We start from the raw sequence: 21,300 nt of genomic DNA, 5'->3' as shown, positions 1-21,300 counted from the left end.
AGAAAAAAACAACTCCGATATTAAACAATACGCCTGGGAATGTCCGTCTTGCTCATTTCTTTTCAGGCCTGCTTTCTAATTGCTCTGTCATTTCAGAAAGAAAATCACCTCACATCTGTAACGTAGAATCAAGATTAATATGCTGTCAGGACACTTTGTGTTCTATTCAGTTTACTGGGGTTCAGCATCTCAAAAATCTGGAGTGTGATGCAAGGAGACAATGGAGTTTAGCAGATCTAAGGAAAAAAGTGAATGAATTCATAAAGGAATATGTGTGATCTAAGAAAATTTATTCTTGGTTCCCCCAAACAAGATGATATAAAAAAACACTTGTGTTCATGTACAGCGTAGTTGCCACTAACAATCTGCCAGTGATGGGGACATGCTGTCACAGAAAACCAGACACAGATTTCAAACAGGCAGCCGTATTTGAGTTACGTCAGAAAACAAAGGAGACACTCGGAATGATTTCTCCTTTGGAAAAAAAAATCACGCAGATTGAGGTTATACTCTCCAAAGAACGCGCTATAGCTGAGAAGTAATTATTTTATAAGCAGGTGCCTCTGAATGAAAGCTGGAGTTTCTCAGGCTGAAGGGCTGAAGGATGCCCAGTGGACTGAAGATGCCCTGTCCTTTGTAGCAGACTCTCCTTCCATGAGCACATCTGGACAGCTGTGCAGAGAGCCAAAGAGGGTGAAACCAGCCTGCTCCCTGGGCCAAGGCACTGAAATAAAAGGCCTCATCCCAACAACTGTGCGGAGCGAGAGACTGCCTGAGCAAGCCAGGCCGAAGAAGAAGGGACTGCGTGGATTAAAAAAAGAAAACGGTACGAGAAAATAATTCCTGGGTCTCACGCACATGACCAACGCAAAGGAATGGGCTGAGACTGTGGGATGCTTTCTGCCTCCACTGCTCATATTTCATAGCCAGCATTAGTAATGTAGTGCACGCGGGGGTATTTAGATTCTCCACTGGTATGACAGGTCGCCTTTAACCTTGCAACATGGAGTACAAGACCTACACACACCAACCCCCTGCTTGCACCTTTCATAAACCTACGGAGAGCCAAGAATCTTCTCCCTTTTAATCTTTGGGAATCTTTTTCCTGATCAACCCGAAACCTTAACCGGCCTACCTTTAAAGTGTAGCCGATCAGACTTGAAGACCTGTGTACTGAGCCTTTTAGCAGAGCGCAGTGACTGAACACGGCCGCAGCCAGATTCCCTCTCTCCCCCTCGTGTGAACGCCTGTGCATCTTCTCTCTCTGACGGGTCTCTAAGCCGCGCGCCCCCAGATTCCATCATCCCAGGCAGATGAGACATACACCCACTCTGCTACAACTGGCTAAAGAGCTCTGACGCTGTTGGCGAGAGGCCGTGACAAGGCTCTGAGCTCGGAGACTCAATCTCGGGAGCATCACAGCTGGGCCAACCTTCCTTTTAATCAGGCATATGCATTTGCTCAGACGCAGCGAAGTTGTTTTTTTTTTTTAAAGGAGTTGAATATCTAGTGCTTCTCTATCTGGTTGATGTGTTCCGGCCACTTGTCTGTTGAGCCCCTTTCTTCGGTAATCACCCTGTGACAGGACATGGGGAAGCTAATCATCCGAAAGCAAAATAAAACCTTGTACAAAAGTCATGTACAAAGTGAATAATCAAGAGTTTTTGACACCCTTCCATCTCTGAATAGAAACATCCATGATGAAAGATAGCGAGTGTGGTATTTTCATGATAGCATTTTGGTTTGGATTTTATTGCATGTTTCTTGCTTTGGTATGTTATTCTACAGTACTTTATTGATTGTGTGCAGCTCTACGTCACCCTGGTTAAGGGTGTCTAGGAGCTAATAATAATTATAATAATCTTCCTGCATCACCTCCGCCTTATCACAGAACTGCATCTCAGCTCTCATTTCCTTCCGTACCTCGGGTCGGTGTTGCGTGGGGAAGCTTGAGCTTCTGCCACACTGCGGAGGCTGCAGCCCTTCGTACGAGAAACGCCCCAGCTCAGACACTCACCTCGCCTTCCTTCCCTCTTCATCTTTGAGGGGTCTTCATAATCACCGACCCAGTTATACTCCACCGGCATAGAGATCGGCCTCAGCCGGCCTGAAAATGAGAAAACAGGCCTCAATACCACATCTCCCTGGTGCATCGGGGGATCTCTCGCTCTGCCCCATAACAGATAACACTGGAGCTGCCAAGATTCGTGCCCGCTTTAGAAGGATGCCAGTCTCGGAGAAACGTACATTGCTTTTCTTACTGCAGGACACAGTAGGAGACTGTCAGATAATGTATTCTTTATTGCACAACACGTACGTTTTTACACTTTTATATGACAACTATTAAGCTATTTTTGCTGCTATGGCAGCATTAGTTTTCATAAATACGTGCTGGGATTTTAACAATGAGGAAAACAGTGTTGCCGTTTTGTGGAGCATTCCCGTTGCGAAAGCCCTGCAAGTGGTTTTCAGGAGCTGCAATTAGAACGTGACCCCGCAGTGTTAAGCACTGATTAAGGGCTGTCCAAGTCTCAGGAATGCAAACACCCGGTGAGATCTGGTGCAAATAGGAACACTTTGTTCCCATACACAATGTGGACACCAGAGGGCGCTAACATTACTGGTGTCCACTAGACAAAGCCTTAATGGTTAACACATTGAGATGATATAGCGCCATCTGGTGTACACAGCCCCCCTTGGGGATGGGGGGGACGGATCCCATGTGGAAGTGCACCGAAATTCACTCTCAAGCAGTTGTTTGAAGAGGCTGCCTAACTTCATAAGCGCTCAGCAGTCGCCATTCACTTTAACTCTAAAGTCTTGCTGACACATAAAAACAAGCAGGGATGTATTTTTTTCCCAGACAGCAGAGCACCTAACTCTAGTGCTGGAGCAGTCCTCCACTCAGCAAGCAACCCCCCTGGACAGGCAGGACAGAATCCCCCACTCCCAGTCTTCCCGCATCAGCAAGTGTTAAGGTTAGAAAAGCCTTAATGCTTTTCAGGTCAAAAAGAACTGCAATTACTCTTAATTTTTAGGACTTATCAACCTGAGCAAGGTAATTAAGCAGACAAAAAAATCTAAAAACCTTATCAGCAGAATTGCTATGCATGATGGGAATTTGTGAGATCTGACTGCAGAATATTAAATGTATCTTGTAGTGAGGCAATTGAGTCACGGTTTTCTCCTACCCATCCTCAAATTCCCATTGCGTCCATTATCTTGGCCAGAAAAAGCCTTTGCAAGTGACAACCAGGTGTGAAAAATGTTCACAATCCCGATGCAGCACCTGGAGAGGTGTAAGGTGTTTGGAATCTCACCACTTAAATTGAAATAAATGTGAGGCGACAGATAACTGTGCGAACAGAAATACTGAGCAAATGTCAAGGACATTCATTAAAGAGCAACAGCCACTCCGAGATGGGATAAGAAAGACTCAACCCATGCTCAAGACTCCGAGCAAGGATTACAGAGCTAATGAATTACTGTACGGTGACGCTTACACAGCGCGTGAATATCAGATCATCTCAAGGTGGTCAGAGGGGCAGTGTGAGACACACGGACCCAATGACCTAGGTGCTACACCCCTAAAGACGCCGAATCGGGGTGACAAAAGAAAATGTAACCATGCCGCCTTCTCATCCTTACTGTATCACCTCTACCACTGACAACACAAACACTGCAGCTGCTGCTAAAGCAACGACACCGGGCAGATGAAGCAGAACCACGAAGGCATGCTTCACACAGAAACTCCGTAGGGCCACGACGCTCAGATACGCCATCCGCAGATATGTACAGTAGCAGGGTTGTGAAGAGTGCCATCAACTCTCCCTCCCCCGCCACTGCCCACAACACTTGAGGAAGAAACAGGCCGGTGTGCCCTCGGCCCCTCTAATCTTACTCAGTGCTCAGAGCAGGGCTGCGGAGGCCGGGCTCCGTCTGCGGAGGAATTGGTTTTCAGTTCACATGGGAGAAAACCCAATCACAGCAGACTGTTACAGTAAGACGTCTGCTATTGTTTTACAGCTCTCTTCCCGGAAAAAAAAAAAACAGAACAAAACAAGCAGTCAGCACTATTCAGACCCGTGGAGGAGCACATAAAGGTTAATTCCACACTGCAGAGCAGAAAGAAGACACAGCTTAACAGACGAACACAGTGTTTCATCTGTTAAGCCTTCAACAACAAAGATGGGTTACAAAAAAGAGGAGGCCACTGGTCTCATCGCACCCATTTAGTAGTATCTAATGGGCCTCAAGCAGCCATTTCCTGAAGGCAACCAAAGTTGAGGCTGCTCCACAACCCACAAACATGAGCGGGTTCCTCCTGTACTCTTCTTCCATGTACTCCTATTGGCTCTTCCGATGTGAGGTACCTGTATACTGTATTAACAGCTGGAATGCTGCGCTTCTTGTTGGTACGTTTCAGCGCGGATCCAGCCTTTACTTATGCAGTTCCCCTGGCTCACTATCCAGAACTGCGCGGAAGCCCTTCAAGCTTAATAAAGTCATTAACGTCATTCTTACATGCTGTACGCAGAAAGAGACATGATCTGAACTGCAGGCCTCGCAGGTCAATACCGAGTTTAAGCCTCAGCTACTGTACGCAGGGATCACTGCACAGGCGCCGCGTCCAGGTCTGTGCAGCACAGTATCAGCACAGAGGACAGCAAAGAGTGAGTAAACTGAGCCCTACTCTCAGAAAAAAAGCACAGATTAAAATCTGCTTGTACTGTAATAACAATAAGAACACATTATATCTATATAGCCCTCTTCATCACAAAGCATCCTGAAGCACTTTCACAGACAGGGGGGGGTGCTCCTATCCACTGCGGAAAGCAATTTGAAAGCAATTAAGATCGAATGAGAGTTAATCTCAGAACCCAAGTCTATTTTCAGACACGATGTGCTCATTCTCACACCCATTGCTGCGCACTTCATTTCCAGGCATTTCAACGCTGCTCCCTCCCCGTCGGTCTGATATACGCGGGGGGGGGTGGGGGGGTGATGATCTAACATTCCTCGGGGCTGGGGCAAGCGTGACCCCCCAGTATTAAGCCCTGGATTAAGAAAAACGCACACAAAATTCAACCGCCCACACGCTCGTTCTGGGGTTCGGTCGCAGGCCCCGCTGCAGTAGTACCGTGATGGCGGTAGTCTTGCAACTCCGGCATTAGAATTTCAGACCACGGAGGCTCCGGTGAACCAGCCCTCCGGAGGCTGGAACTCCTCTGCTGGCCTCCTCCTGCCCGGCTTCTTCTCTGGGACACCCAGGTCCCCAGCACAGCCCTGTCTCCCACCCTGCACTCCTCACGCCAAAACCAGGCCTGAGGAGAACCTTCCTCACGCACTGATTATGTCGTCTCTTAAAAAAAAGCGGGGCGCCTCTGGCTAGAAAGTTGCCGGTTCAAATTCCACGGCCGACAGAGGAATCCTCCTCTGGTGGGCCCCTGAGCAAGGCCCTTCACCCCCACTGCTCCAGGGGTGCCGTATAAATGGCTGACCCTGCGCTCTGACCCCCAGCTTCTCTCCCTGTCTGTATGTCTCATGGAGAGCAAGCTGGGGTCTGCGAAAAGACGAAATCCTAATGCAAGAAATTGTATATGGCCAATAAAGTGATCTTATCTTATACTGTAGCTAGCCTTCTCATTTGCATTCGCACACGTGTTTCTCCCCTTCATCCTCTGTTCCCCTGGTGCCCATCAGCTCTGTCAGAAAAGGCCTTTGCCAGTGATCTTCGCTAAATGACTGAGGTCTGCTGGAGGGCACACAGCTGCTGCAGCAAGGCCCACAGAGGTGAAGGTGAGAAAACTAAGCATCTGTTTTTCTCAGAGAAGGCCAGGCAAGAGACACCCAGACATCACGAAGCCCTTTTCAGGAAACCGGCCAGTAGGGACTGGTGTATCGAATGTTTAAAGTCTGTACTGGCACGTCAGCTTATAGCCCAGACCGGACATATATAAAGCTCGCTCAGCAGAAAAAGACAAGAAAACCCAGAACCCCAGAGAAATGCTTTTGTAGATTCAATTTCCTCAGTCCCCGGCAACGTTCCCTCGAAGCTGTGGGCGTGTAGCATAGGAAATTGAACCATGCACCAAAAAATTAAATACCAAAACAAAAATATGATAATAATAAAATAAACACGGTCGTCAATTGAAAAGTGCTAAGTGGACCACATGAGACTGGCTGCGAGAGACCCAGCTGGGCTGTGTGCAATTTTATTGCCCCTCGATAATCGATATCTCTGCTCCATGACTGGGCTCTTTGAATCGCTGGCCCGGTCTTTTGGATCTCTTTGTTTCTATGAGAATGACTATATTATCAAAACTAATTGTAGGTGGACAATTTTGCATACACTAAATTTAGTGCGCACAAGTTTGTGTCACTGGGGGAAAAAGTTTGCGCAACTTGAAATTTTTGCGCACGCAGGCCATTAGAAATGAGAGGGAACACTGGTGCCCGGTGACCCGTTGAGCTGTGTTAGTATTCAGTTCCCTCAACAGAAACAGCAGACTCGCTGTGACAACTCTGAAGTACGGAGAGTCAGACATCCGCTACCCCGCTGCAGGCCTGAGCTTCGCACTCAAACGCTGGCTTTCCTGGTCCCCTCAAAGCGCTGCAGAAAACGAGGGATTGTACAGTACCATTGTCTCGTAAAGGCCACCTGTTTTCCTCCTTCACTGCGCCTCACAGGAGGAATACGAAAGGCTAGCACATAGTTACAAAGAAGCATGTGGAGAGTCCGAACAGAATTCAGATTAGAATTCCCATTTCCTCCTAATAAAGAGACCCTTTTCATCTGATTTATACAGCGGCGCTGCCACAGCCGTCTTCAGTTTTGTTTAGTCTTGTCCGGCTGTTGTCCAGATATTTGTTTCTTTTATCTCTTGGCTTGCGGTCTACAGCTCCCCGTCTGCTGGCTCCCCTGAATGGCTGGCAGGTTGTGCTTCCCTCAGATACCGATCTCCGTCTCGTCAGGGACCTCAAGTCACACTATTACAATTGACAAAAATTCTGCTGTGGCTCTGATTAACGGACTTCAGAGGATGACAGATAAGGCTGCGATTCCGGAGCAGTTAAAGGCTTAATCATTGAAAATGCAGTTTAATTAGGTGTAGACTACCGGCCTCGGGCAGAGGGAAAGCTAATTATTCTCACTGTAAAGCCAGAAGAAGCTCCATTTGTTGAGCTTTTGTCAAGTCACCTGTTCACAATGATTTTGTGTTTGTTTTTATTTCGTGAGGTATCTCCTCATCTTTAGTCTACCAGTATGCCCAGAACAGACAGACTGCACAGCTGTTTCTCCTCTTTCAAGGCAAAGTATCTGCAGGTTGGCCGCCCAACGGAACTGTAGCTCTGTGTTCCTGACAGATTTGAAAGAAAAAAAAACTTAGAGCATTATTAATTTATTCAGGAGGCTTTGGCCAGAAGCCAACTCCATCTCTACATTTTATGCAGCTGGATATTTAACTGAAGGTGCCTGAGTCAAGTACCTTGCTCAACGGTATAACAGCAGTACCCCACCTGGGACTCGAACCCACAACCTTCCAGTTACAAGCACAGAGCCCTGCCCACTCCTCCCCACCGCTGTCTATAACCCTGCATATAAACTTATGTCCACTGGACAAGAGACACGCTGAAACGTCTGTCTTCTTGTGCTCTTGTTACACATAAGAAGAGAAACGTCTATGCACTGAGCTTTCCTCTCTGCTCATGTGTGAGGGAGTCTTGGGACAGCTCGGATGATTGTCTTTCATTACCAGGTGGGCATCTAGCACCTGCAAGCTGTTGACTTTATATGAGCCATTCAGCTCAATAAGTTGTGGTATCTCACGAGAAGGGCATCGAATTCTTCCTTCACTAGTGTTTTCATTAGTCTCCCAAATTCCTAATTCACTGCTGCTACTGGTGGGCAGCTGCGGCTCGAGTCAGCCTCCAGGTGGTCAGCTGGGCTGGAGATCGAAAACTGTGTTTCTCTGCCACGGGACCAGGCAAGTAAATGAATCTGAAGACCGCGGGGTCCATCATCGTGCCTCGCCATTTGCCGACATGAACGGAGCTGGGCGCCAGAGAAGGGAAACGTCAAGTCGTCTGTGCAGGAGGAGGAAGACGCGGCCAGGGCAGCCTTACCATACGTGGGCGTGGCGTCGCGGCGGCTGGGGCCCCTGCCCTTGTCGTACTCGTAGCAGTAGAGCACCGCGTCCTCCTCCAGCACGGTGAAGCGCTTCCTGTACTCCTGATCCAGGAAGGAGTTGGGCGACTCCGAGCCCTTGGCCACTGGGATCCCAGCGTGGTGCCGGGTGATGTCATCGCTGGGCAGGTTTCCCTTGTCATCGCTGAAGCGTCAAGCACAGCAACCAGACATTAGCCCTGCGAGCAGACCTGGGCAAGCCGTGCAGTGTAACCTGGCATGACTACAGAGTCATGAATGAGCTCTGAATGTACTGTGTGCAGTGTGAGCTCAGGAATGTACTGTATACAGTATGTACTGCACTGTCTGTGCCTTCTCTTCTAAAAGAGAGAGGCACAGACAGTATGGTACACACAGTACCCCATACAAAGACAGGCATGAGTGTCTAGACATTCCGGTTTCAGAGGCTCTGTACCGGGGTGTGTAGGGCTCAGAGGGTGGCGGAGGGATGAAGAGATCCTGGAGGGCGGAGCTGTCCCGCTTGGAGGGCGTGCTGATTGTGCTGGAGGGCGTGGCCACGCTGCTGGTGGGACTCTTGGGGATGATGGGCTGGCAGGAGAGACAGAGACAGCGAGTGGGTGAGCGGCACGGTAATTAGTCATACACTAATGTTAGCTCATTCAGACGCCATCATCACGGCCATTAAGGCTCTTGCATCAGTGTAATGGCCTTCACAGGCAGCTGCCAGCTACCTGCTACAGAGAGGAGCTGCATGCTGAAGGGAAGATATAAAGAGAGTTAATTTCCTCAGTGTCCTCAGTACAGCATTCTGTAGTCAATGATCTTAATCAATCGCTTACACAGCGAACGACGCCGGCCTGCACTTTAATTACAATCGCGCTGATTTGTCTCGACTGGAGGTCGACTGGAGCCCCCTCAGCACACAGCCCCTTCAATAGCACTCCTTCCCCTTGCTTCCACCTGTCGAGCCGTTGTGCCACATGAGTCACGCTCGCGGGGGGGGGGGTGCGACTCCGCAGTGGGTCTACCTCGCTGCCCTGCCATGCAGCAGCCCGAGCATGAAGCTCCTGCAGAGCTCGTCTGTCCTGCTGCTGGTGTCACGGACGTCCAAAGGGGCTAACCATGGGGAGCAGGAGAGCGGAAAAAGACCCATATGCGTAGCGGCGAGACGGGAAAAAGGCCCGAGTTCAGGAATGCCGTATAGAAACCTAGGCCCTCAGGGAGCGGACGTGGGGCGCCCTGGTGCTAGGCGGGTCTCAGGACATCCGAACGTCAATGCTGAGCGAGGACAGAGTGCAAGACCCGGAAATATATAGCCCAAGGGAAAGAGAGGGACAGGAAGGACAGCAGACTGGAAACTAGGGACAGGACAGAGAAGGAGCGCCCTCTGGCTGCAGAGGGCGTGACAGCTGGTGAAAGTAACACCTCCTTCAGGTACTGCACGGCACCAAGCTGAAAAGGACCCGCAACGGACTGCAACAGGCAAGGCAACGCTTTCACCAGTGTGAAATGTATTAATCATCAGTAAACCTTTAAAGAGATTAATATTTCCTATTCAAACCCACGACTTTGACGCGATCCCTCATATCTGACTCTGTTGACACTCAGAATTGATTCTTAGGACACGTCAATATAATGATCGCTTTGGATAAACTACCGGACAGATCAGTCACTCAACCGGCACTAATCACACACATCTTTGACATTTAATTAAACACTTTATTTGGATAATATTTCACTCTTCAGCATCAGAGCGGTGATTTGGGTTATGCCTGGCTTCACTGCACAGTACGCATTGCTGACCATCAGGATGAAGGATAATATTAGTTACAATCAGCATTTATTACGGCACCCTCGGGGCCTTCCAAATTCAATTTCTTTCCTTTCCTTGTGCTTTCACCACGTTACGTGATTTTGCAAACAAAACAGAATTAACAGCCAAATGCCCTGAGAACTTCCATGTCAACAGCAGTGTGCAAATTCAAACAAGAGAAACCTCCCAAAACGTAGCAAAAAATAGAAACCTAACCGGACAGAGACATTCTAACAGCTGGGTGTTTAGGTTGTCTTCTTCCAAGCTTCTTTTTCCAAGAGTACCATTATGCTCCCTCTTGTTTTAATGAAGCTGTACCAATTTTAAAAGTGACAAATCTAGCAAGACGCAACGTGTGTGGATAAGAGGGGTTTCTTTTAATGTAACAAAACCCTGGATAATTAGTTGGATTTTAGGAGTTTAGCTATTACAAACTCTATTACAAATTGGAGCATGTTTTCAGCCTGTCTGACAGCTCAGTGTTCTACAATTTCAGCATTTATTTTTTTATTATGTGAGGTCCCTTTAAACTGGACTTTAGTTTAATAATGATAGAAAATGTTCTACATTTGGAGGGGCAATGAACATGTTTTGCTGCAATGTTGGGATCTATTCAAGACACAATGAGCGCTAATTGGATTTCAAAGGGAGGTGTGTGACTAAAATAAACAGCACGATCATAGAACAATATGCATACCGTACCACTGAGAAGAGCTACAGGAACTGTCTCCTACAGAGTGCATCCATTTCCAAAACTACAGCCTATGAATTAGAAGCCATAGGAGAGTCCTGGCCTAGCTGGTATTAACCTTATTGAAGCCTTCACACTGTGTCTCATAGCTGAAGTCCCTCACCAACAGAAAACTGTTATTAGCACAATTATTACGTTTAACAAAAGAACTAAGAACCTTAGCTGACCAAGAAGACTAAGGACTCAAACTTGTCTGGAAGACCACAGCACTCTGTATTTCTACAGATGCCACTTACTGTCCACCAGTTATCCAAGCTGCAAAGACTCATCATCTAAACTGCTCTGCATACTGGAAAGCCGGGTTTACTGTTGAATTATGAGTTGGAGGGTCCTCCACTCAGAGAACCTGGATCAGCATCACTCTACATCACTGGCCTAAGAACTGCTAATCAAATTGTTACAGTGAGTGCATAACAATATCCAGGCCTGAAATCTGGAATCCAGGTTTTCTTTGTCTCCTTTAATTATAAACAGCTGTTCACCTGGCAGAAGTGTTAAGCAGATCTAGTTTAGCTTTAATTGGACCAGCGGACCCCTTCTCTACAGCCATAAACTATTGACAATTTAAAAACTCGCTAAGCTGAGAACCCCAGTCCTACACTGTACCTAAGTCACATCATAATACTGAACATATTTATCCTTGAACAGAGAAGACTGCAATGGGACCTGATCCAACTCTCCAAGACTCTGACAAAGTCAACCCTGAAGACCTCTCCAGAATAAACCGTGAAACACCAACTAGGACAGACCCATGCAAACTCCAAACAGGAGATAATTCTTTTTGTAAATGTTGTGGGAGCCTGGGACAAGCTACCCAGCCAGGTTGTTGAAGCTGATACCCTGGCTTCTTTCAAGAAATTGATGGATAAGATCAATTAACAAATAACTAGCAAATAGGCTACAGTACATGGGGCAATTGCTTGTACACATTCTTATGTTCTTTAGCCTGTGATGGAATGTTTCTGTGTTCTAGATTGTTTTAATAGGCAATAATAGGCAAAGAAATCTGAAGAAATACGCAAGAAGGGGTTTACTGGGCAGACTTCTTTCTCTGCACAGTGCCCTGAAATCAGCTTTAAGAGGATGAGCGCAGTGTCTCCTGGGAAAGTCCATGTGCACACTGAACTGAGTGAGTGCATGCGTGAAGTGGGTGTCAGGAACAGCTCTTTCCGGGCCCTATCCGGACAACACGATCCGGAAGGTGGAGAAACAATAGGGAAAAATATCATGCAGGAGTAGGGATGGAGACAGGGGGGCGTGTCCGAGAAGTGCAGGTGTCCAGGGGAAGCGAGTCCGGGGCGAACAATCCAAGCAAAAATCCAAAAGGGAAATCCAATACAGGAGTCCAAGACCAGGGGATCCATCCAAAGTCATTAAAAACCAGAACCGGACGGGACCGGCAGGGCAGGGAATCAGGAACAGGAAACTAAAATCATAACAGAGCCAGACGCGGCAGGACCCCCGGGGCTCTCTCGGGATTCAATGAGACGCCTGCGTCTGGCTTTTAAGGTGGGGCGAGAACTACAACAGGTGCAGGTAATGGGGCAGAACAAGGAAGGGCTGGAGCGCCCTTAAGAGACGGGAGTAGTGATCGTGACAACGGGTTCGACATCTACGATTTGAGATTGCCCACCACAATGAATTCTCTCTGCCAGGAGACACTGATTAGTGTGGGTGGGGGTTTAAAGGGGGGCAATAGAGGGGTCTTCGTCACTAGTGCATTAACAACCCCAGCTCTCTGCACCCCTGTCTCTGTTCCCTGTCTTTGAACCATGGCTGTAATTGAACAAGCAACGCAGGAGGGAATGTATTTACCCTTGAAAAAGGTTTCATTTAACGAAGGGATGAGGCCAAGGCAAGATCAGTGGTTAAGTCAGTACACACTCACTTCTGACTGCCACCACAGATCAATTAGAGGAAGATGGTCCTTTTCTGGCAGATTAATTGCCTGGCTCCCCAGTCAAGTATGCCTTGATAAACTAATGTGTCAGTGTGCTGGAGACAGGCAAAAATCAACAGGATCGGTCTCCTTAGAGACATTTCCTGATTAATCTGACGTCTTCTCCTTCAATGATTTACTGTAAAGGGTATGAGGTCCACCTGAAAATTGATTTTTTGAAAATATGACTAGACTTGCACACTCTCCCTACTTAGGCTGCTGTTATAATAATATCGGTATACAATAGCATTGTTTTCTAAAGATGGTCCTTCATTGACTACCTGAGCTTCCCAGCATAGTTCTGCTATAGTCCACCAAACAACCCGTTTCACACTCCAACTGAAGACAGTGCAGTGAAACTGGTCTCCTCAGTCGACTCTGAGCAAACCAAGACATTAGCTTGATCAACAGGTTGAAATCAGAACCTAAAATATTTAGAAGGGAAAGGGGGTAACACCGGACCTTACTTTGACTGCTGTATGTTTGGAAAACAAGACCACACGAATAATACCAACACATCACAAGGCAGCAGACATAGTGGAGGGGAACCACTTCGTGCATCACGAAAGGAACGCTTCTGCACCAGCAGCCCCACCACACAGCTGATCAGGGGTGGAGTGGGTGAGTTTCACCAGTGGAATTAAGGAGCAATGTTAGGAAAGTCAGACTGTACAAGTTCCAGTGTAACAAGTCTGTGTAACAGGGCTCAGCACGCTGGAGGCCTGGAGTTATCCACTGTCCAGGGAGTGCTCAGAGCCCGCGAGTAACCAGGATCGCACCCCAGCAGGGGCAGGGAGAGCTGCACTTGTCACTTCTCACACTGTAAGTACTGTCCTCAACAGGAAAGAGCAAGAGAACACTTAATAACATCAAGAGGACTGCTGTCCAGACGGAACCCTGTTCTACCACCGATCTCAGGAGCCCGCACAAGCAGGAACGCATGGACCATAATTCATAAAGGTCATCACTTGGAAGTCTGATTAATATCCTGCCTTGCTACTCATTTTATCCTTGCAGAAATCAGACAGCATGCAGAGAGGGAACGACGCTTACAGTATCTTGTCATTATTGGATTTGCAGTAGACCTACATGAGAACCACATTTTCCATGCTCACACCTCAGCTAAACCTGTCCATCCCAAGAGCCATTCGCAAGGCCACACAAAAACAGTAACCGTTCGCGGAAGAGAAGGACTGGATGTTTTATAATGCTGAAAACAGCTGCCGCAGGCAGGCCTCTCTGAATGAGATAGGCCTGGGAAAATTAACAAACGAACGCTTTGAGCAGCCCAAACCACGTGACAGCCAGACTTGATGACAGATGTGCAGGGACAGTATCAAAACGAGTCAGGCACCTCGGCGGGCAGCTGTACGGCCAGCCAGGGGTCCTCTAACATGTCTGCGGGAGTGTGGCTGGAGCGAGCCGAGCGGAGGAGGCACAGAAACGGGAGCCGACAGCTGGAGGCGGGCACGAGGGGAGCCGTGGGCCGCTTGGATCTGCAGCCGTCTACTAGCCTCGTCCTTGTGCACATTACACACGCTGCTTACTTCTGGTCCCGGGGAGGGAACGAGTGAATGAGGGGCTGGGTGCAATGGGAATGAGTGGCTAATTAGTCTGAGAAAAATACTTGATTTACAGGGGAATTTGGAATTTACAGCAAGCAAAAGTTCTGAGCTGGAACACAGGGGGCTTGATAAACAAAAACACCCAGGTAAGAGCAGCTGAGAACTGTCCTAGCCTGGCAGGCTGCAAACTGGGGGAAGTAAGGAGTCCTTTCACAAACAGCTCAGCTGGGGGAAGCTGGATTTAATTGGTTTAATTAGTCGCTGCGCGGAATTGAGATACTGTACATGCCAAGCTGCGACAATCCTGTGGTTAGGATGAGTGTGAATTGAGAGTGGGAGGTAAGAGTTGCACAGTTTATTTTTTGTTGTTGTTTCCATTGGGGATTCATTGTGCCACCTCCTTCTCTTTGTTCTGCAGCTGAAAGAAGGGCAGCTTCATCCCCGCCAGAGCAATGAAATCAACTCGGAGAAACAGGACTTTTCCGCAACTGCAGAGTAAACCCCAGATATTTTATCCTCCCTGCTCACCAACAATGTGAAGACAACCGACAATTGTTTAGTTAGTACCTTGTTGCACTTGGACACTACAGAGCACTCAGGCTTTCTGTATTCAGTGTTATCGCAGTTCACATTCACATCAACAAAGCAAAACATTTCATAGCTCAGAGAACTGAGAAAACACTCCAAACTTCGAATGATCTGACCAACCATATTCGCCCACCCCTATCAAAGCCCTGTCCTTAACGTGCTTACTCTGCTATTTGCTAGGATATGCAATCAATGAGGCTACACTGGAAGACTGAGGGATTTGTTATAATTTCTGTCTCAGAAAACATAAAAAATGACTCTCAGAAGAGATTCAGTGAATTGTTCCGTCCCTGAAAAAACCTGTACGTTGAAAAGAACCAGCATGTTACATCTCAAAGACACTCTTGGTGCTCCAACAGTCCAATGACAGCAATTCTGTTTTTTAGCTCTTTGGCAGCAAACTGAACTTGAATTAATCCAGATGTCAGAGGTAAACTTTCCACAGTGCCATACTGCGCAAAGTTTAATCTGATGTCATTCTTGCATTTGATGGAAGACTTACAGGATTTTTACATGAACAGATTGAATCCTTCTATTGAGTGTTTATCCAAAAGAAGATTACATGAAATCTGTCATGCAGCAAGCAGTGCTGGGTGGTTTAAAAAACTGTTGCTTTACGTTTCCTGCCTTAGAAAGGGAAAAAATTGTTTTGTGAGGATTGTAGAATGTGGAATGAAGTTAAAATCCTGAAAGTGATGTAGAGGTGGCGTTGGTTGTTAGAGTAGAAGATTTAATTCATGTGTATACAGCACATTCTTCTAAAGCCATGAGGTGGTGGATTAAAACTTAATGGAGACAAATAATATAGCCTGATTAATAATGCTACATTTTTATTTCAGGAGAAATAATGTGCATGTGAAAATAAGCAGGGCACTGTAATGTCAAGTCCATCATGGTGGAATCAATCAATTCAATCATTTGTGTCGAATCATACTTAAAAGGAAACAGATAAACAGCTGCACCAGCAGATCATTCAGTTACAGAAATACAGTCCCTATGACTTGCTATAAGAACAGCTAAACTTCCTCACCTGCAATGCAAGAGGCTTCCATCGCATGTTCTTTAGTAAAGCCGGGGCAGATGTTAGCATGCTTTGAGGTCGCTTTTTCAATGTCAAGATCACACCACTGGGATCTTCACGCAGCGCGTTTACCAAGTTTTTCAACTGCCACCCCACCTAGTGACCAACAAATACATAAATCAAACAAACACAGTGAACGGCACGCATCAGACAGTGTCCCGCCCGCCCCCACTGGGCCATACCGGACCCGCTGGCCGCCCACACAGCTGGCTGCTCCTGCCCCCCACCCTGTGGAACCCGGAGCCGGTCCTGAGCCAGCGTTGGAGCCCAAAAGAGACAGGCTTGCGATCGAGCGGCCCTGCTCCTTTCTCACTGCTTTGTGCATTTGCAATTGATTACATAGAACATCCAGTACATTTCTATTCCTATGAGGAGGGAGCAATTTATTGATTTTCCATTTTTTTTTAGCCTGTAGTGTTCAAAACACAAACTGTCGCATCTTTATTCTGCTCATGCAATTGCCAGGCAATTGTATTTATAGCGTGCACTGAAGTGGGAAACAATTTAAAATGGTTTACAAACAGCACACATACAGTAGCTACTTCATACAAGTACACCTGCTGAGCACATGCAGAGGGGCTTTAAAAACATAACAAATGCTATTGGCTCCGACAATCATTTGGTGCATTTTTAAAACCCCTTAATACAGCTCTTTGTGCATTTACATCTTTCACAACCTGAAACTGTGCATCAGGATATGCAGTGTACAGCAAAGCAGTAAAGAACGTGTAACCCCAAAACACTTTGTGCTCAGTTTATTCTGCTGCCAGCAACTTAAAATGTTTATTTGGATAATTTTCCCCTCATATACGACAAATGAGTGAACATACCTGGACCTTTGCACTGATAGTTTCATTATAAGCTGTTTAACTGCAATTATTATCCATGCTGCTATTAATCACTCAGGGAATTTTAGCAAAGAAGGATATAAGCATTATTGTGCTGACTTAACGGGTATTCTTTTGAAGATTAGAGAGTAAGCAAGAAAGATACTGAAACAGAACACTTCTGCGCTCGGATGAAATGGATCAAACAAAGGAAACTCTAAATGTCACAAGACGACAGCAGTTCATTAACATCACGGCAATATTCTTTGAGGACTTCAATTTTAAATTAATTATCTTGGAAATAAATATTAGTGGTTAGTGCTCAAATTCGAAAGTATGAACCTTTTTATCTGTATTTGTTCAGTACATGGAGCCCAGACACAAAGCAATTGCATTGTCACAGTTTGTTTTAAATAAAGACTCTATCTATTATGCTGTCTGTAGTACTACCTCTACTACTAATAATAATAATATTTTTTTGCATTTACATCATGTAGCGCTTTTTATTCAAAAGCCATACTGTTCAAGCCCACAGTGGAAACTGGGATTTTGGTTAACACCTGTCTTTTCTTGACAACACTATACATTAATCCTTTCATCTGAAGGGCAGGACCTTCTACAGCACAGTGACCCCAGGCAACATATTGAGGCCTGGAAATGGTAGTTCAGAATGAAAAGCGCCACTATGGTTCTTACTGCAGTAACCTGGAGCTCTCCCGTGCCAGTACTAACCAGGACCAGCCTTGCTTAGTGTCTGAGATCTGATGGGATCAGGCAGCAATTCATAATGTGCAGAGGTCTTCAAAAAGGCTTCTCAAACACAGGGATTGTCTCCAGGACAATTGGGGACAAACATATTGTGAAAAACATATCTGCTGTTAGTTAGGTACTGTTATCTGACTGCTTATTGAAGTCTTTCACTTATGCAAAAAGCCATCTATTTCAGAAAATAGTCCTATTACATAAACATTCATCTACTGTACCAAACACAGTAGATACAAATACACGATTTACTCCCTGGAGCATCTACTGTACGTCATTTCAAAAGCAAACAGAAAATGGCCACTGAACAATAGCTGTAGCCACTGTGGTTTGCCTGGGCCTGTGCAGCTCTCTGCCTTGGCGGCGACTGCGTCTCCTTCTCCTGCTCTCCCTCAACTCCGGCTCCAGCACATCGATCCTGCTCGGCTGCTGCACAGTCATTCCGTACGCTTGACGGAGCAACGGGGTCATCGGCAGCCTGAGCAAAGATTCAGTCTGTGGTGCTGCGCTCTTGAACAGGAAGGCAGGGCAGTTTTTTGTACAGTACTTCTCCTATACTTGTAATCGTTCTCGTTTGACCCCGTTTTAGCTCTTTCGTGTCTTGTTTTTGAAAGTCTTTCTGTGATGGTTTCATCAGATCCTAATAGCCATCGTGGGTCTCACATCCACACAGAGGCTGTCTGATCCAGTGCACCTACAGTACAACAGAGCATGCACAGAAAACCACCTTCCTCTGGCACAAGCGGTCTTCTTCGACACAGAGCCTAAAATTGTTTGCAGGCCATTAGGGTGGTATTTTCTTAATCGGTGGGTAATTTGTTCACTGTGAGTGAGTTCTGTTTGCTCCTCAAAGCCATTTCAGACAGCAAGGGGAGCTACAGAATATTGCAAAGGCAATGCACTGACAAGCCCTTTAGCACCCTTCCTCTTTTTGCTTAATTACGGTAACGAAGAAAGAAAGAATCTGTCCACATCTGCAATTAATCTCTCCTACTCTCTTCAGAAGTACCAGAAAGCCACCACCAACAATTAGACCTGATTAGAGGTTTAGAGTGAACACACAAACAAACAGAACACTCCTTCAATACTTATTGCCTGTTTAATGCGAACCCTTAACCTCAAGTAATAAGACTCACACATCTACTGTGGATACAACAAGTGACTCCACAGAGGAAGCATCCCATGTCTGGGCACATGTTTTGTAACCATTGCATGTCTCTTGATCTTTTTCCGCGTGGTTGAAAACAGGAAACGGGAGTCTGAAACAAGTCACCTGACAATGCTGTCCGAGCCAGAAATCTGACTTCTTTCAGGACACGGATGGAGATCCTTAAATAATGTGCTCTTGCCTGTCAGCATTCTAATGCTCTAGGACATCTTTCTCCTAGTCTTTGTGAGGAAATAATTCAGGCAGCAAAGGTTTGAAAAGGTGCAAACATCTACAAAATCAAAAAGAAGATGGATTTTAGACTAAGCTGAGACATGCAATAATATTTGGCCAAAGCTCCAATGGGCAGATGCCAGACATCCTTTGTGGATTTCACTACTTTGGAAAGGTTTCCATTTTGAATGGAGCATTCATCCCTTACAGCTCAAGCATTAAAATTTCAAAAGGGATTCAGGCAGAAGATAAAAATTAACTTTAAAAGGTTTAGATGTTCAACATTTGCCCTCTAGAAATAAGCGGTGCACGCCAGTTACATTCAATACACATGACTTTTCCTTATCTTACGACACATCTTATGGCATGCGCATGAATCAAAGGACAAGGCATTTAATAAGAAGAGCCCTTCCTCCTGGCCTCACTCTCATCCTTAAATGTCAGAGTACACATTCTGCTCTTTTCAGAGTTGCATATTGCATTATGTCACCTTCTCTTAACTAAAACTTCATATTCCACTTGCTACGCTGACATTGTGACATACCCGAGTACAGTACAGTATAAATACATTTACTGTATATTGCATCTTATTCAAGCCCACCATTAATTAGCACCATGCTAGATTTTATGCTTCACTATATGAAGAAACACAGTGAATGTAAGATTCACTGGTGGGAGAATTCTCACTGGCTGTCTTTCAAGCAGGCTTGTCCAACGCTCTCTTATAGAACACTTAGGAATTCTGAAACATCCATGGATGTTACCATTCAAACAAACACTGCATTCACAGACCCACACTGGACTCTTCTTGTGCAAACCTAAGACCATGCTTACCCTAGGACAGGAAAGGCTCAACTTAGGCATGTCTGCTGAACGAATATCATTTGCATATGGAGCACCAGACCTGGTGACCTTCACAGCACTCCTGCCTATTCGTAAACTTGTGCTTGTGTCTTTTACCACAAACTGGAAGGTTGCACTAAGATGCCGTCTCTCCCGTTTAAAAGTTACATGTAACTCTAGTGTAAGGAGAAAACTTTCCAATGGAGTACAGGAACAGCTCCAGATCCCAGAGATGAAAGTCACCCTTGTGGAAGTGTACCATGGTTGATGCCCATGTATAAAATACTCAGCTTTTTCCATTCTGCTCTCATGCATTGATTTTGTTCTGCCCACAGTATACCTTGGCTTGCATCACACATTAACAGAACCTCTTCATGTTTTCCATGGTCCTGCTGTAATTTCCCTGTACTGTACTACACTGGTCTCTGCTTTAACCACAATCGGCATCTCTATATGCAACTACACAAGATCACTGGACAGCTCTGAGAGAGGTTTGCAGGGAGAGGCAAAGCACAGTCTTCATTTCCACACAGTAATTTCTCTTACCCAAATAGCAGCTTGCTATATTAAAGTGCCTTTCATATAGAAGAGCTTTCATCTCAGTCACAGCTTTAATTAATCAATTTCTAAATCTGTGAAGCTCAAACCGCTGATGCAAATGAAACCAATTAGGTTCCAATTCTTCTGTTTTTCTTTTCAGAAATGTTTAGGTGCCTCAGGCTCGGCCATATGTGTAACCCTTGAAACATCATGACATGCAGTGTACAGGAATGGCTAAGTATGCATATTTCAATGTTATGAAAACAACTGTGTCATGTCATTGTGTCATGAGAGCAATATGACACATGGGAGCTGAAACTGGTAAGAAAAAAGTCGGAGATACACACCACAGTCTGATGGTTGACTTGGATGACTTCATCCCCAGCGTGGATCTTCTTGCATCGATCAGCTGGAGACTGAAAAGAGCGAGAAGGAGCTCGAGTTAGAAAGATCCCCAGAGAAAATTTAAGTCACTTCCAATTTTCACCTGCCCTGCTTGCTGCTGCACTGTCTACAGCCTCAAGGGCCAACACGTAGCTCTCCCTGGCAGCCTTTCACACTGCCCTAGTGATGGGCGTACAGTGTAGGTCTGCTCTGCTCCTGCTGGGATTCGATCATGGTCACACAGCCCCACTCTGCTCTGCTCCTGCTGGGAGTCAGTCATGGTCACACAGCCCCACTCTAGTCTGCTCCTGCTGGGAGTCAGTCACAGCCACACAGCCCCACTCTAGTCTGCTCCTGCTGGGAGTCAGTCACAGCCACACAGCCCCACTCTAGTCTGCTCCTGCTGGGATTCGATCATGGTCACACAGCCCCACTCTAGTCTGCTCCTGCTGGGAGTCAGTCACGGCCACACAGCCCCACTCTAGTCTGCTCCTGCTGGGAGTCAGTCACGGTCACACAGCCCCACTCTAGTCTGCTCCTGCTGGGAGTCAGTCACAGCCACACAGGAGCTGCTGGAACTCTTCCATGCTCATGTGCAGGCTCAGAGCCACCACATGCTACAGCGAAAGACAGAGGCCTCTGCTGTACTGCCTTGTTGTCAAGCTGGGCCATGTCAC

The 21,300-nt window shown here is 46.4% G+C and overlaps 1 protein-coding gene across 6 annotated transcripts in view; it reads right to left on the bottom strand.

Annotated features, from left to right (window-relative positions):
- The window catches only part of cnksr2a (connector enhancer of kinase suppressor of Ras 2a), a 127,989-nt gene that overhangs the window by 51,742 nt on the left and 54,947 nt on the right, over positions 1-21,300 (bottom strand). For 2 of the 6 annotated variants that reach the window (XM_088638711.1, XM_088638712.1), the window contains exons 8-12: positions 20,587-20,655; positions 15,836-15,982; positions 8,604-8,737; positions 8,128-8,333; positions 2,018-2,107 (exon numbers count right to left, since the gene is read on the bottom strand). In XM_088638711.1, coding sequence (XP_088494837.1) covers positions 2,018-2,107; positions 8,128-8,333; positions 8,604-8,737; positions 15,836-15,982; positions 20,587-20,655 — 646 coding nt within the window. The remainder of the gene's footprint in view (positions 1-2,017; positions 2,108-8,127; positions 8,334-8,603; positions 8,738-15,835; positions 15,983-20,586; positions 20,656-21,300) is intronic. The other 4 variants (XM_088638713.1, XM_088638714.1, XM_088638715.1 and 1 more) reach the window with 2 other exon arrangements.

Source organism: Lepisosteus platostomus, chromosome 7 (genome assembly GCF_059453375.1).
Source record: "Lepisosteus platostomus isolate fLepPlt1 chromosome 7, fLepPlt1.hap1, whole genome shotgun sequence".
In the NCBI taxonomy this organism is placed as follows: domain Eukaryota; kingdom Metazoa; phylum Chordata; class Actinopteri; order Semionotiformes; family Lepisosteidae; genus Lepisosteus; species Lepisosteus platostomus.
The sequence above is the reverse complement of the archived record's forward strand: the minus strand, read 5'-3'. Positions and strand labels throughout refer to the sequence as shown.